We start from the raw sequence: 14,192 nt of genomic DNA on the forward strand, positions 1-14,192 counted from the left end.
CATGAAATGATTTCATTAGAAGCTTGACAACAGGATTTTTAGTTTTTTGTTGTCCTTTTTTAGTTATACATGATAGTAGAATGTATTTTGGCATATTATACATACATGGAGTATAACTGGGATCATGTGCTTGGAACTGAGAGAGTCTTAGGGAGTTTAGTTCAGGAAACAGGGTATTCAAAATAGCTCAGTATTAGGCCAAAATGAGTGGAAATGTACATCAATAAAATGTTGAGGGACTTCCTTGGGGTGCTCAAGTGTGGTTGCACTGACAAAGAATTTGTGCTAGACTTTGAAGATGAGGCAGGGTAAGACTGCTTGGTAAAGAATGGAGAGGGAAAAAAAAAGAATGGAGAGAGTATTTTTAAATAAGAGGAATATCTAATGAAGCCCATTGATACTAAGGTCTTAAAGAATTTGATGACCACTCTCCTAGCACCAAGAGTAGAAAATATAAATGAGAGCATTATCCAAGAGAAAAAGTGTTTGGCAGATCCCAGGGAATTCTGGTTGGCCATTAATTCAATTCTCTTCTTATCAAGTGTCCAAAAAAGCCAGCTAAGCAACATTTGAGAAGATTAAGACAATAGAATGTGCTAAAGTTGTCACTGCCCCACTCACCAAATGGCAGTGAGGCTGTTCTGTAGATGGGAGCTATTCATCAAAGGTCAGATTGTCACCACACAGGAAAGCCCACTCCTGTCCCCTACACAATAGTCTAATAAACATGGAATGTTTTGCTGGTAGGAAAAACTGAAAGTTTTAATCTGAAGGAAAATTTGACAGGGGAAATAAATGGAATGGAAGAGACCAGAGAAAATTTAGTGTCAGATTTGAAAGTGATTCTTACAAAACTTGCTTTCAAAGCTGTACATTTTATGCATCCTACTGCAATTGCTCTTAACATGTCTGTTAGAAGACATAGTGATTCTAGAATTCTTTTAATGGGGGGTGAGGGGCAGAGTGAGTAGGCTTAATGAAGAGTGGAGAGCAGTTGTCTGTCCCTCCCCAAGAGAGGAACTGAAGTGTATGTAGTAATTCCTTTTAGTGCTCTTCAAAGATCCAAAATAATCTTGGTTTAGGAAAATTAAAATTTTATGTTAAATTTGTTTTTTTAAAATTACGTTTTATTTGATAAAGTGGACTTTTAAAGGTTTATTCATTTATCAAATTTAATGTTTTTGCTGATTTACCAAATTTGTTAAATGTTTAGATTTAGAAATAAATGTAGCTGTAAGTGTTCTGATGGTTGATTGAAAATTGGCCAAAATCTGCAGACATCACTGACATTTTAGTAAAACAGATTAAATGGTATGAGAAGGGACATGAAGAATAGAATCCAGAGAGGGCAATTTCTGGGTTTTTGAGGACTAATAGCTAAGTTTTGACTAATCAAAACGCCTGTTTCTTTCTCTTCCCTAAGCTTTATGGGAGTCTCACTTATGTATCTTAGATGTTCATAGATGAGCTTATTGATATGAGCCCACTTTAGGTTTTTATGGACACATAACATTTTTCTCTCATTTCTGACACCACTATTTAAAAGTGGGAATATCTAATGAAGCCCATTGATACTAAGGTCTTAAAGAATTTGATAGCGCACACCTGCAATCCCAGCAGCTGGGGAGGCTACAGCAGGAAGATCATGGTGTCTAAGCCAGCCTTAGCAAATGCAAGGGGCTAAGCAACTCAGTGAGATCCTGTTTCTAAATAAAAATACAAAATAGGACTGGGGATGTGGCTCAGTGGTCAAGTGTCTCTTAGTTCAATCCCCAGCACACCCTCCCACCCCTATTGGCTGGTTCTTTTTTCCCCCTTCTTATTAATTTGTAGGAGTTCATTATATTCTAGATAAAATTTCTTTAGTGGTTATCTGTATTATAATGTCTTCTACTCTGGTTTATTTCATTCTTTATCATTAAATAAACAAGTTATTTTAAATATGGCTTCAATTAAAAGTTGTTCCACTTATAGAGAGTACTTTTTATGTTTTGATTAAGATGACCCTTCCTGCTGTGTTTGGTGGAACATGCTTGTAACCTCAGCTACTCACTTGTAATCCCAGATACTCAAGAGGTGGAGGCAGGAGGATTTCAGGTTCAATTTAGTGAGACTTTCTCTCTCAAAATAAAAAATAAAAAAGGACAAGGATGTAGCTAAGTGGTAGAGTACCTTTGGATTCAATCCCCAATACTGACAGAAAACCAAAACCAAAAACATAAGAAAGACAACCCTTCCTGCCACAAAGTCCTAAAGATATTTTCTACATTGTGTTGCATAATCTTTGTACTTTCTCCTTTTGTGTTTAGGTTTATAATCCCATGCAGATATATACAGTGTGTCTCTGGAACTCTATTGAAAACTTGCCTGTCCTTGTTCATGTGACCTGCAGTGCCTCCTAGGTTAAACATAAATGTCCACATATGCATAGATTTTTTTGGGGGGTAGGGTTGGGTACAGGCATCTGTTCTGAGTTACCTTGATTCCTATAGCTTTAAAATAAATCTTGATACCTGGTAGATGTTTTTCCCCCTAAGAATGCCTTGCATATTCTTGGCCCTTTATATTTCCACAGATTTTGATTGGGATTAAATTGAATGTATAAATCACTTTGAGAAAAATTAATCTTTACCTTATTGAAACTATGTGATCATGATGTAAATCTCTCTTTATTTAAGGTCTTGTTTAAAGTCTTTCAATGATTTTTTTTTTTTTTTAAGAGAGAGGGAGAGAATTTTTCAATATTTATTTTCTAGTTTTCGGCGGACACAACATCTTTGTTTGTATGTGGTGCTGAGGATCGAACCCGGGCCGCACGCATGCCAGGCGAGCGCGCTACCACTTGAGCCACATCCCCAGCCCCTTTCAATGATGTTGTATAATTAAATTTATTTCAGTGTTTCTTAGCATTTTTAATGTAATTTGTACATGAAGTTTTGTTTTGTTTATTTGGTATTGGGGATTGAACTCAGGGGGGCAGTTTACTATCAAACTTGAGATCCTTCTGCCTTAGCCTCCTGAGTAACAAGTGTTACAGGTGTATGCCACAATGCCTGACTGCTCATAATGTTTTATTTCATTTTTTATCTTTCTATTGTTGATATAAGGAGATATGATTATTTTTATATACTGATTATATCTAGCAATTGATTCTGATAATTTATCATTTTTGTGTTCTCTGCATGTGCTACCATTGCATTTGCAAATAACAGCTTTTAATTGTCCAATTCTTTTACCCTTTTATTATTTTTCTTATTTTACTATACCATCTTGCTTCTGCAGCAAAATGCTTAGCAGAAGTGGTACCATCAAGTGTTTCTCCTGTGTTCTTAATCTGAAAGTGACTGCTTTCATGTTATTTGCATAGAATTTTTTAAGAGTTACCTTTTATTGGAGTTATCCTCTACTTTTAGTTTGCTGAGAGGTTCTGTTTGTTTGCTTTTTTAATCACAAGTTAATGTTGAACTTTATCAAATATTTGCCCTGTATGTTTTAAAAGTGTAATATGCTTTTTAAAATTTTAATCTATTAATGTGGTTAATTTCACTGGTTATTTTTTTTAATATTAAAAACTACCTTGCATTCCTGTGATAGACCAAACTTTCTATTTGTATCTTTGCTTATAAGCAAGAGTGACCTACAATCATCCTTTCCAAGTTTTGGTACTAAGGTTATGCTATCATTAAAATGATCTAGGGAATTAAACCTTTTCCTACTCTCTAGAGCAAGGTTTACATAATAATTAAAATTATTTATTTACTGAATGTTTGATAGAACTTGCTTGTGATGTCACCTAGACTTGAAGTTTTCTTTATAGGTTGATTACATATATATATATGTATATATATATATGTATATATGTAATTCACACATATATGAAATTTTTAAATTTCATAACATTGTTCATAATATCATCTCTTATCTTGAGCTTGCTACGGTTTGCCAATTTTGTGAGTCTTTTCAAGGAATTCATTTTTTTTTAAAAAATATTTTTTTAGTTGTAGTTGGACACGATACCATTATTTTATTCATTTATTTTTATGTGGTGCCGAGAATAGAACCCAACGCCTTGCACGTGTTAGGCAAGAGCTCTACTGCTGAGCCACAACCCCAGCCCCTCAAAGAATCCATTTTTGACTTAGATCCTCTGTTACCTGTTTGTTTTTTATGTCATCAATTTCTACTCTTTATGCTTTTATTTCTGTTTTTAAGATTTATTTTATTACTCTTTTTTTTTTTTTTTTAACTTCTTGAGCATATGCTTAACTCAGTAGTTTCAGCTTCTCCTTTTTTTTTTTTTTTTTTTCTTATTGTATTTTAGACATGATCTTGTTACATTACTCAGGCTGGCCTTGAAATCTGTATTCTCCTGCCTCAGTTTTCTGAGTAGCTGGGATTACAGGTACACATCACCAGCCCAGCTCAGCCTTTTTCTAACACATTCATTTAGGGATATACGTTTCTGTTTGTAAGTTCTGCATCCAGTAAATTTTTTTATATAGTGTTTTCATTGTGTTCTCAATTTTTCAGGTTTTCATTATGGTTTTTCTTTTGAGTCATACTTTATTGACACTAATTCCAGAATAGATTTTGCATAATGGTTTAGGATTTTATAGCTTATTTTATTGCATTATTTTCAATGTTTATACTGCTGCTGAGTATTTGGGTGATTCTCCCCCACAATATTTAGCAAATATATAGAGAAACAAATAAAATTTATCCTTGCATATGTTTTTGTATTATACAGAATTTGCTGGTTGTAGTACATTTCTCTGCTCAATTTCCAAATATTTTTTTATAATTAAGTTAATATTTATTTTATTTTTCTTTATATTAGCTGTGTTGGAGTAGAAGAACATCATGCTGTTGACATTGACCTGTATCACTGTCCCAACTGTGCAGTACTACATGGTTCCTCCTTGAGTAAGTACTGGATGCTTGAAAAATTGATATTTTGAAAACGTGTGTGTGATAATGCTTTAATGATATTCTGATTAATTACATTATACCCACTAAGAATTATAGGGAAGATTTCACTGAAGATATTTAGAATGTAGTTTTTGTCTGAATTTAAAATAACTTATTAAGTAAGTCAAAAGAATAAGGGAAAAATACTAGTATTTTAAATTGTCAGTTCAGATGCTTCCAAAGAACAAATTGTAATATTAATTGTCACTGTAAAAATATGAGAGAAAATATAAACATTTCTTTAAAATTTTGGCTTGCAAACTAGTGTTTCTGTTCACAAAATTTAAAGGGAAACTGTAGGTTTTGTCATTTTAAAACTAAAAGTCATCTTTGCCTGAAGATACCTTGTTATAGAAGTGGGTGGGATGTAGGTAATGTACCACTTTTTTACTTTATCCTAGTACTTTAAAAAAAAAAAAATAGAGGGCTGGGGTTGTGGCTCAGCAGTAGAGCACTCACCTAGTACATGCGAGGCCCTGGGTTCGATCCTCAGCACCACATAAAAATAAATAAATAAAATAAAGGTATTGTGTACAACTAAAAAAAAAAAAAAATAGAAATGTTGCTCTGAAGTTATCATTGAAAATAGATTACTAGCAAGTGACTGCTCATCTATCTGTTTTGTTAGAAATATTAGTAGTTTTTCTAACAGTTTCTTTGTAAGAGAATTAGAAATTTAGACTATGAGTGCGTTGAAGTATTTTTGTAGGAAACACAGGTTATTTAATTTGTTAGTTACACAGTATAAACCTTAAGGTTAATAAACTGGTAGGATTGTTACATGTCTAATTGAGTAGTTTGTTGTCCTAGATGTTTTTAAAGGATTTTACTCTGTAGCACTGAAGTATATGGTATACAATTTGAAATAATTGTTGCCTAAGAATAATTCTTGGAGGAAGTAAACAATACAATGTTGTTATCTCAGGACAAAAAGAACTAACAATTTTAGTTTAGAATTTAAGTATATAATCCTAAAATGAAATAATTTTAATGTAATTTATGTGAAATATTGAGTTACTACTTAGAGGCAGAAAAATGTACTACTACATATGATGCACTCTATTTTCTACTTTCGCTGTGTGATTTCATCTTTTAAAAAACTTGTCAAACTCACTAAATTGATTATATAGTCCATAATGGATTATGACCTGCACTTTGAATCATGATACTTTAGAGAGTAGCTTGCTTATTATGAGGCCCTTGGGGTGCTTCTCATTCTTGAAGAACATAAGATTAGGCATTGGCTATCTTCTGGGCAGAGGTCCAGCTCTGAATACTCAGAGGGAAAATGCCCAAGATTCAATAATCTATTTTGTCTTGATTTAAAGCTCACCTTCTCCCAGCCCTCATTACTTTTGATTTCTTTCCCTCTGCTATTAAACCTCTTTTGCTTGCTACCCAGGGTTTCCTGATTCTTTCAGAGTTCCCCAGAAATCTTTATTATAGATACCATTTAGACAACATAATACTCATTTAATATGATAATTTTAGACTTTACCCTCTGGGAATTGAGGATGTTATTTGAGGGTAAGTCTCAGAAAACAGCTTGGCACTTTAACCTGTATTCTTTGTGTTCCTCAGGCACAGGTAATCCAAACATAGAAGTTTTTCATCTTTCCCTGTGATACTACTAAAATGTTCCTTTTATTGTCCTCTCAGCCAGCCTTTATAGTGGCTGATTTTATGTTTTAAGCATGTTGGTTCAATAGGACAATTGTATCCTTCTGTTAAATCTCCTAAAGTCAGCACATTTAAAGAAATGATAGTAACTGCTTATTATATACCAGGGTATGACAGTGGGTAAGTACCTGATCTATGTTCCCCTTCGATATTTATAACAATTTGATAAGAGATATAGGAAAAATTAGTAAGTAGCTCTCATATATACCTGTTTGATAGAGCTAGAGTTTGAACCCTTAGCTGTCAAATACCAAAGCCAGTGTACTTCATTGATTACTCTGCAAAAATGAAATTAAAACAGTGCATTATCATTGTTCACTTATCAAATGGGCAGCTTTTTTTTTCCTTTCTTTTTGTTTTTAAATGATGATCCTCATTGTTAACGGTAAGCTTTGAGCCATACTGTACTGGTAGGAATGCAAGTTTCTAATACTTTTCTGGAGGCAGTTTTGTAGTATGTAGCAAGCATCTCAAAAATTATGATCTTCCTTCCAGCAATTCTAGAAATAAACCCTAAGAAATTAATTAGGGGAACAGATTAATATGTCTGAATACTAACCATAATTTTGTTTGAAGAAAGATTCAGGGTGAACTAAGTGCTTAAGAATAACAAATAATTATAACACGATACATTCACGTCTTAAAATTCTAGACTGCCTTTAGATTGCTTTTGAATATTTAATAAGGAGAAAATGCTCATGACTTAAGAGAGGTAAGCAGGATAAACATTGTCATCCCACTTGAAAATAAATGGAACTACATATCAGTGTTTAGTAGGGGGAAAAAAACCTGGAATGAAATGCCTTTGAATTTTAGGAGTGGTTTTAAGTGAGGTAGAAAATAACATACAAAGGATCCCTCCATGGAATATTCTAGGAAGATTCCTCTGTGATTCTAAATTTTTCTTGTGAGATTTTTTTAAAAATGGAATTTACTCTCTTCCATATTGGAGATCTGGTTGCAATAAGTTATTTTGGAATTTTGTTTCAGACTCTATTTCCACTCCTATTATTTGATGTGATCCTCTTTATCCAAATGAAGATCAAGTATTATTGTCTTATTATGATCTTGGTAAGGTGAAAGGTAAAATACCTTGGTATCATAGAGTTGTTTTTTTCCCCTTACATTTTGTTATGAAAATGTTCAAACACAGAAAAAGCTGAAGTAATTTTACAACATCTCCCTATAAATCTTCACCAGCTGGGTTCTACTATTAACATTTACATCACTTGCTTTACCACTTATCTCTTTATGCAACCATCCCACTTTGTATTCATCTTTTTTCTTTTTGATGAATTTCTGAATAAGTTGCAAACATCAGTACATTTGCCAGAATCATGGGGGTTTTATACATAAGAGTGACTTTCAAGCTTAAAAAAAAAAAGATTTAAAACTGAAATTTTACATTGATAACACACAAAAGAGTTGTAAGTGGCACCATTGTGGTGGAAAGAGGAATGAGGTCCAGAGCTTCTCCCTTGGCTTTTTTCTACTTCCCTCTTTGTGAAGAGATCCTCACAGTTTGAAAATCAGCACTCTAACCTATCCCTTTTCACTATCATGAGAAATCTGGATCCATAGATGTTAAGTAACTTGCCCAAGGTTGCAAGAGGAATAGAAAAGAATCAAATACTAGTCTCCTGATTTTAATTGTTAATGACTACTCAAGATGGAGTCAGAGCTGTAGAATCATAGGCTCTTAGCATTGGAACTAATCATAAAGTTGTTTATTTTGTCATACCAACTGTCTCGCTTTAATTACCACTCAGTTTTTCATGTCAGGGTAAATGTGCTTATTTGGGAGTAAATCTTAAAAGAAAAAGAAATCATACTGTTAAAAGATATTTCTGATGTGGGATAAAAGACCCTATTCTGAGAAGATAATTTAGATGATCTGGATAATTATGTTATGAACTAATATTCCAGTGAAAATCATAATTTAAAATTATTTGGAAATATTCTGGTATGGGTAAATGTAGATATTGTAAAAGGTTTCATTTGCTGATTTGAATTCTTTGGTTTAATTTTTAAATTATTTTGAAATAAAAAAGTAAGTTTTAAAATCTACACTTAATTGTCTATAAGGGCAACATTAGATTAAGTAAAATTTACTTCTGTGTCCTGGAAATGCATTTAAAATTTGAGAGTTTATAGTACTTAGTTATTATTTCTGATAAATGTAGACTACAATAATGAGAAAGTATATAGTATTACCAGTTACCAAAAGTATGTTCTTTTTTTAACTTTCTAAAACTTTAGTGAAAAAGAGGAGAAACTGGCACAGGCATGACTATACAGAAGTTGATGATGGTTCCAAACCAGTGCAAGCTGGAACTAGGACTTTTGTTAAGGAATTACGATCTCGAGTCTTCCCAAGGTATGGAAAACTTGCTCTGATTAAACAAAATGTAAGAATGTTGGCTGATAAAGTGACATTATGTAAAGTGTTTTCTTTCTTTCTTTTTTTTTTTTTTTAATATTTTTTAGTTGTCAATGGATCTTTTATTTTATTTGTTTATTTCTATGTGGTGGTGTGGATCAAACCATGGTCTCACGCGTACCAGGCAAGTGCTCTACCACTGAGCTACAACTGCAGCCCTAATGTAGTGTTTTCTTTCTTTCTTTCTTTTTTGGTATTGGGGATTGAACTCAGGGGCATTCAACCACTGAGCCACTGAGCCACATCTCCAGCCCTGTTTTGTATTTTTTAAATTTAGAGACAGGCTCACTGAGTTGTTTAGCACCTCACTTTTGCTGAGGCTGGCTTTGAACTCAGGATCCTCCTGCCTCAGCCTCCTGAGCTGCTGGAATAGTATTTACAAAAGTGTGTTCTTTTTTTAATTTTCTAAAACTTTAGTGAAAAAGAAGGTGTGCGCCACTGCGGCTGGCTAAAGTAGTATTTTTAAACTTTGGACTACTATATGTTATTGTTCTCAACGGGCTTTTCATTTTATTTCTTAATGAAATAGGACAGAAAATATTTGTACATTTAATGTAATGGGAGTAAGTAAGCATAGTTTCATGAAACTTTTGTTATATGTATCTACATAGTGCAGCACCATGTAAAAATATAGTTCTTAATTGTGGGTCACAGTTCAAAAACTTTGAAATATAGTGATTGAAGCACTTGTTTCCAGTATTTGTTTCTACCAGGTATGCAGCTGCTGCTTCTCTTTTTCTTTGACCTAACCATCACTCCTTTCCAACTCTTTTTTCCCCTTGTCTTGTTTTCAATATCTGTCTCTGCCCTAGGATCTCCAAAAGAATGCACAATTATTGCTTAGCTTCTGATGGCAGCAGGACTGAGCTTTTTGATTTTTAAAAATAATGGAATGTATTTGAGTTGTCTGTGAAAGAGAGTCAAAAGCATTATAAAGCATTTAATCATGCTAATTTAGATCATTTCCTCCTCACTGCCTGACATCTATTTAAAGTGATAATGCTTAATGGGCTTTTATACAAGATCATATCCAGGCTTGTTAAAGAGGGGAAGCACAATTTAAATTTAAATCACAGTATCACATGCAGTCTATAATGGAATTGATTCAGATTATGAAATGAAAAAAGAAAACTGCTATTTTTCTTCAATCTTTAGGATTCCTATCTGTCCCTCTGCCTCATAATCCTTAAACAGAAACATATACTAGTAAGTATTCATGTTGGCTTTATCAGATCTGTTGAGAGACAGAAACAGAAAGAAAACATATGAAACATAATGTTTCCACATGATTTTTGTTATATATACAGTTTAGTGCCAGTGTGTGAGTGTGCATTTTTCAGGCATAAGAGCCATCCACGCCTCTACTTTTTTCACATAGATTTGTGACCCCCTAAAAAGTAGTATTTAAAACATTGGCCTAATAATTTGCATGGTTTTTCTGCAAAAAATGAACACAAATTAGAACAGGTTAGAGATTGCACAAATGTCCAAATTGTAATTATCAATAATTAAAGGTTTTGGTTTCATTTTATTTAATTCCATGAATTTTTGCATTATTTAAAACCATGTTAATAGAGTAACAATAATTACTAAATCAAACATTTGATATAGTTAACACAGAAGTATATAAAACTAAGTGAATAGGCTTTCTATCCCCTCCCTATTTTACTATGTAGTATCTTTAAAGATATTTTTCTATATAAACAATAACATTTAAAACATTATGTGTAAACATATATTGATGCATATAATTTTTTTAAAATTTATTTTTTAGTTGTAGTTGGACTCAATTCCTTTATTTTATTTATGTGGTGCTGAGGATTGAACCCAGGGCTTTGAACGTGCTAGGCGAGTGCTCTACTGCTGAGCCACAACACCAGCCCCCAGATAATTTTTTAAAAATTAAGTTATGCATAGTGTTGTATAACTTGACTTTTTTGCTCTATTTCATAGATATTCTTCCATATGTATACACAGATTTATTACACTCCTTAACTGCAGTAGTGTATACATACCATAATTTGTTTAACATCCCCATGTGATATATATTTAAATTTGTCTCCAGTTGTTTTCCTCTTGCAAATAATGTATCTGTATTTTAGTACTGGTATATATATATTTTCTTGATCAGTAGGGGAAGTAAACCACTAAACATTTGAGATCAAGGAACATAGATGATTTAAAATTCTCTCTTAGTTTGGCATTTAAGGAATTATTTAATCCTCAGAGGGTGGGGGAAGGAGGGATAATTATGGATGCTTTTTGGGGAAACTAAAAGATGGGGACAGAACTCAAGATCAGTAGGTGAGTCAGATGAAGAAAACCTAAATTCCTAAATTCCTAAATGTGAGACTAGGAAATGGCTGTCTCGGTTTTCAAACTGCTCTTTCCTTATTAAGAGGGTGGGAAGATCAGAGCCCAGTAATTCAGAGAACCAGCTCCTATCCACCTAAGTTACAGATAAATACTTAAGCTCTGATTGGATAAATGGAAATTGTTGTGTTTTAACCTGTAAGGCAAGTTTTACAATTATTTTTGTATGGCAGCTGCATACTGGATTTCTTTGTGCCGCAGTCTGGCTGGGCACAAATGCCGCAGTCTGGCTGGCACACAATCACGAGCCACCACACAGCTTGTAGATTCAAACAGCAACTCTTTATTCCCGAACTCACACCAACCGTCTACAATCACGTTCTGGGGAAATCCACATTCTCTGCCCAAATCCACCTCCACTGGGCTTCTATCTCCCAAAAAATACTCTGAATCCCGTGAGAACTCAAGGGGAACTCAGGCAGCAGGATACGCCCTATTCCCAGCAGGAATAATCTTAAACCTTAAACCTGGAACCTAAACTGGGAACGCCCTAAACACCCTAATCCGCCTTGGTCCTTGAGCAAGGTCACCTACATTCAATGTCACTGCAACATGGGGTACACTGGCAAGGAAATTGTCATACCTACTTGGCTAATGGCTCCCAGCATCTTTGGAATTATGATTGGGTAGATCATCAGAGAGGGCCGCCTGAGTTCAACAAGTTTTAGTGAATTAAGTGACTTCTAGTATTAAAATTTGTTTAATACTGGTTGTAACATATCATTTAAATTGGTAACTCTTATTGAGGGCATTTGGGGAACTTGTCTCAATGTCATATATACATATAATTAATTGTTCTATGTCCCTTTGAAGTGTCTGACAAATATTTGTGTAGATAAAATCTAATCTGTTTTTACTAACACTATTTTTTTTAAATTAAAAATTATACCCTTTATTGCTCTTTTTATTTTCTGCACAGCTTGTATTGTGTGACTTTTGATCTTTAATTTCTCCTAAACTCAGTCCTTCATTACACCTAATTTTAAATATCCTACTATTTTATTATGTATTCTAGTACAATTTACCTGAACATTTACATATTGAAATACATATTTTACTATAAGCTAGTTTTTTTCTTTTTATAGTTAGAGCACCTTATGTTTTTCTAATTCTTTTGTATTGAATTAAATAGATTATATTATCTATGAATTTTCCTTTAGACAAAAGGGGTTTTATAAAACATTTGTTATTAAGATAATTAGGTATGATAGGTTGAGAACCACTAATGCAGATAATTATGCAATTTATGAAATAATCTATTACCATAGTATTGTTTTAAAACTGAAATTAACAATAAAAACTACATTTTATTCTTATGTTTTTCTTAGTGCCGATGATATCATTGTAAAGATGCATGGCAACCAGCTGACACAAAGATACCTGGAAAAACATGGATTTGATGTCCCTATTATGGTCTCTAAATTAGATGATCTAGGACTCAGGCTCCCTCCACCTGCTTTTTCTGTGATGGATGTGGAACGTTATGTAGGTACGAACTTGGTTCCTTTAAGTACTTGGCAAAACATGGTGAAAGTAAAAATGGAAGTGTCTTAACAGTATTAAAATTGAATGAAGAAATGTCAGTTTACTTCATTTTCCTGGGTCAGGAAAAGTAAAACTAAGTGTTAACCTTTGTTGAAAACTGCTTTTCTCAGCTGATCTGAAATAATGGTCAGAAAAAGAGGGAAAGGTTTTACCTATTCTTATTTACTCAGCTTCATCCTGCTGTTCTGTGATACTTGCTTAGGGAAAACTGTGACTGAGGGGCTGCTGAAGATGCCAAGAATACATGGAGAAACTGGATTGGGACTGAGCCTCTGTAGAATGCAGATGCAGAATTCCTAGAGCTCGTGTGACAACTAGTTTTTTGGAACTTGCTTAGTGACTTGTTGCCTGGAGGAAAGGCTGTAAAAAGAGATTATATTTAGACCTGTTTGTATATTTAATAACTTGGTGAATACTGCCATTTAATAACATCTGAATTTAATTTGTGATTTTTGATGCTCAGAAAGTAAAAAGAAACAAGGGCCAAAGCCCTTTACTGATTGCTGTATTATTGACATTTTCAGTCATTTCATTTATTCTCCTCATGTTATCTGTAGATAAGGCTGACTGTATGTATGTGCCATTCCTTGTCAGGAGTAGAAAGATATTATTTGAGGATTACATCTCAGATCTACTTTGACTTAAAATTATATGTCCACTAAAATACATTATCTCTTCAGCTTGGAATGTAGAAGAACTTGTCCCTTTATTGAACTATTGGTTAACAATTCTCATGGATGATTGTTTTATTAAGGAAATCCATTTAATGTCATAACTTCACATTCAGCTAAATTTGAATTTGATAAATTAGCGGATGAGGCTGACATTTAACTTAAACCTGTTTGCGTAGATAGCACTGTGATATAATGACTAATGTAATGTAAGTATAGGATAAAACTGCTTGGACTGCTAACTTTTCAGTACTGCAAAGCAACTTGGTTGAAATACTAGTAATGTAACTATATTACATCCTGAAGACTAATCTATGAGGCAGTGTTATTAACCTGTGTGAAATTAGACTGAGAAAATGGCATTTATTAGTTTTCTGTTCAGATTGGTTAAATATTGCCATATTTTGAATTCCACCTATTCATTAGTCCATTATATAACTGATTACACTTTCTAGGGTGGTAATGCAAGCTATCATGTCATGGTTTTATAGGAAAATTGTGAATTAATCGTAACT

The 14,192-nt window shown here is 33.4% G+C and overlaps 1 protein-coding gene across 1 annotated transcript in view; it reads left to right on the forward strand.

The window, feature by feature from the left end:
• The first annotated feature begins 213 nt into the window (after positions 1-213).
• Positions 214-14,192, forward strand: part of Kdm7a (lysine demethylase 7A) — a 51,739-nt gene continuing 37,760 nt past the window's right edge. Inside the window, exons 1-4 of the mRNA XM_015493887.2 lie at positions 214-308; positions 4,838-4,923; positions 8,908-9,025; positions 12,790-12,950. Of these exons, the coding sequence (XP_015349373.1) occupies positions 214-308; positions 4,838-4,923; positions 8,908-9,025; positions 12,790-12,950 (460 nt within the window). The remainder of the gene's footprint in view (positions 309-4,837; positions 4,924-8,907; positions 9,026-12,789; positions 12,951-14,192) is intronic.

The sequence above is a fragment of the Marmota marmota genome, unplaced genomic scaffold (assembly GCF_001458135.2).
Source record: "Marmota marmota marmota unplaced genomic scaffold, marMar, whole genome shotgun sequence".
NCBI lineage: Eukaryota > Metazoa > Chordata > Mammalia > Rodentia > Sciuridae > Marmota > Marmota marmota.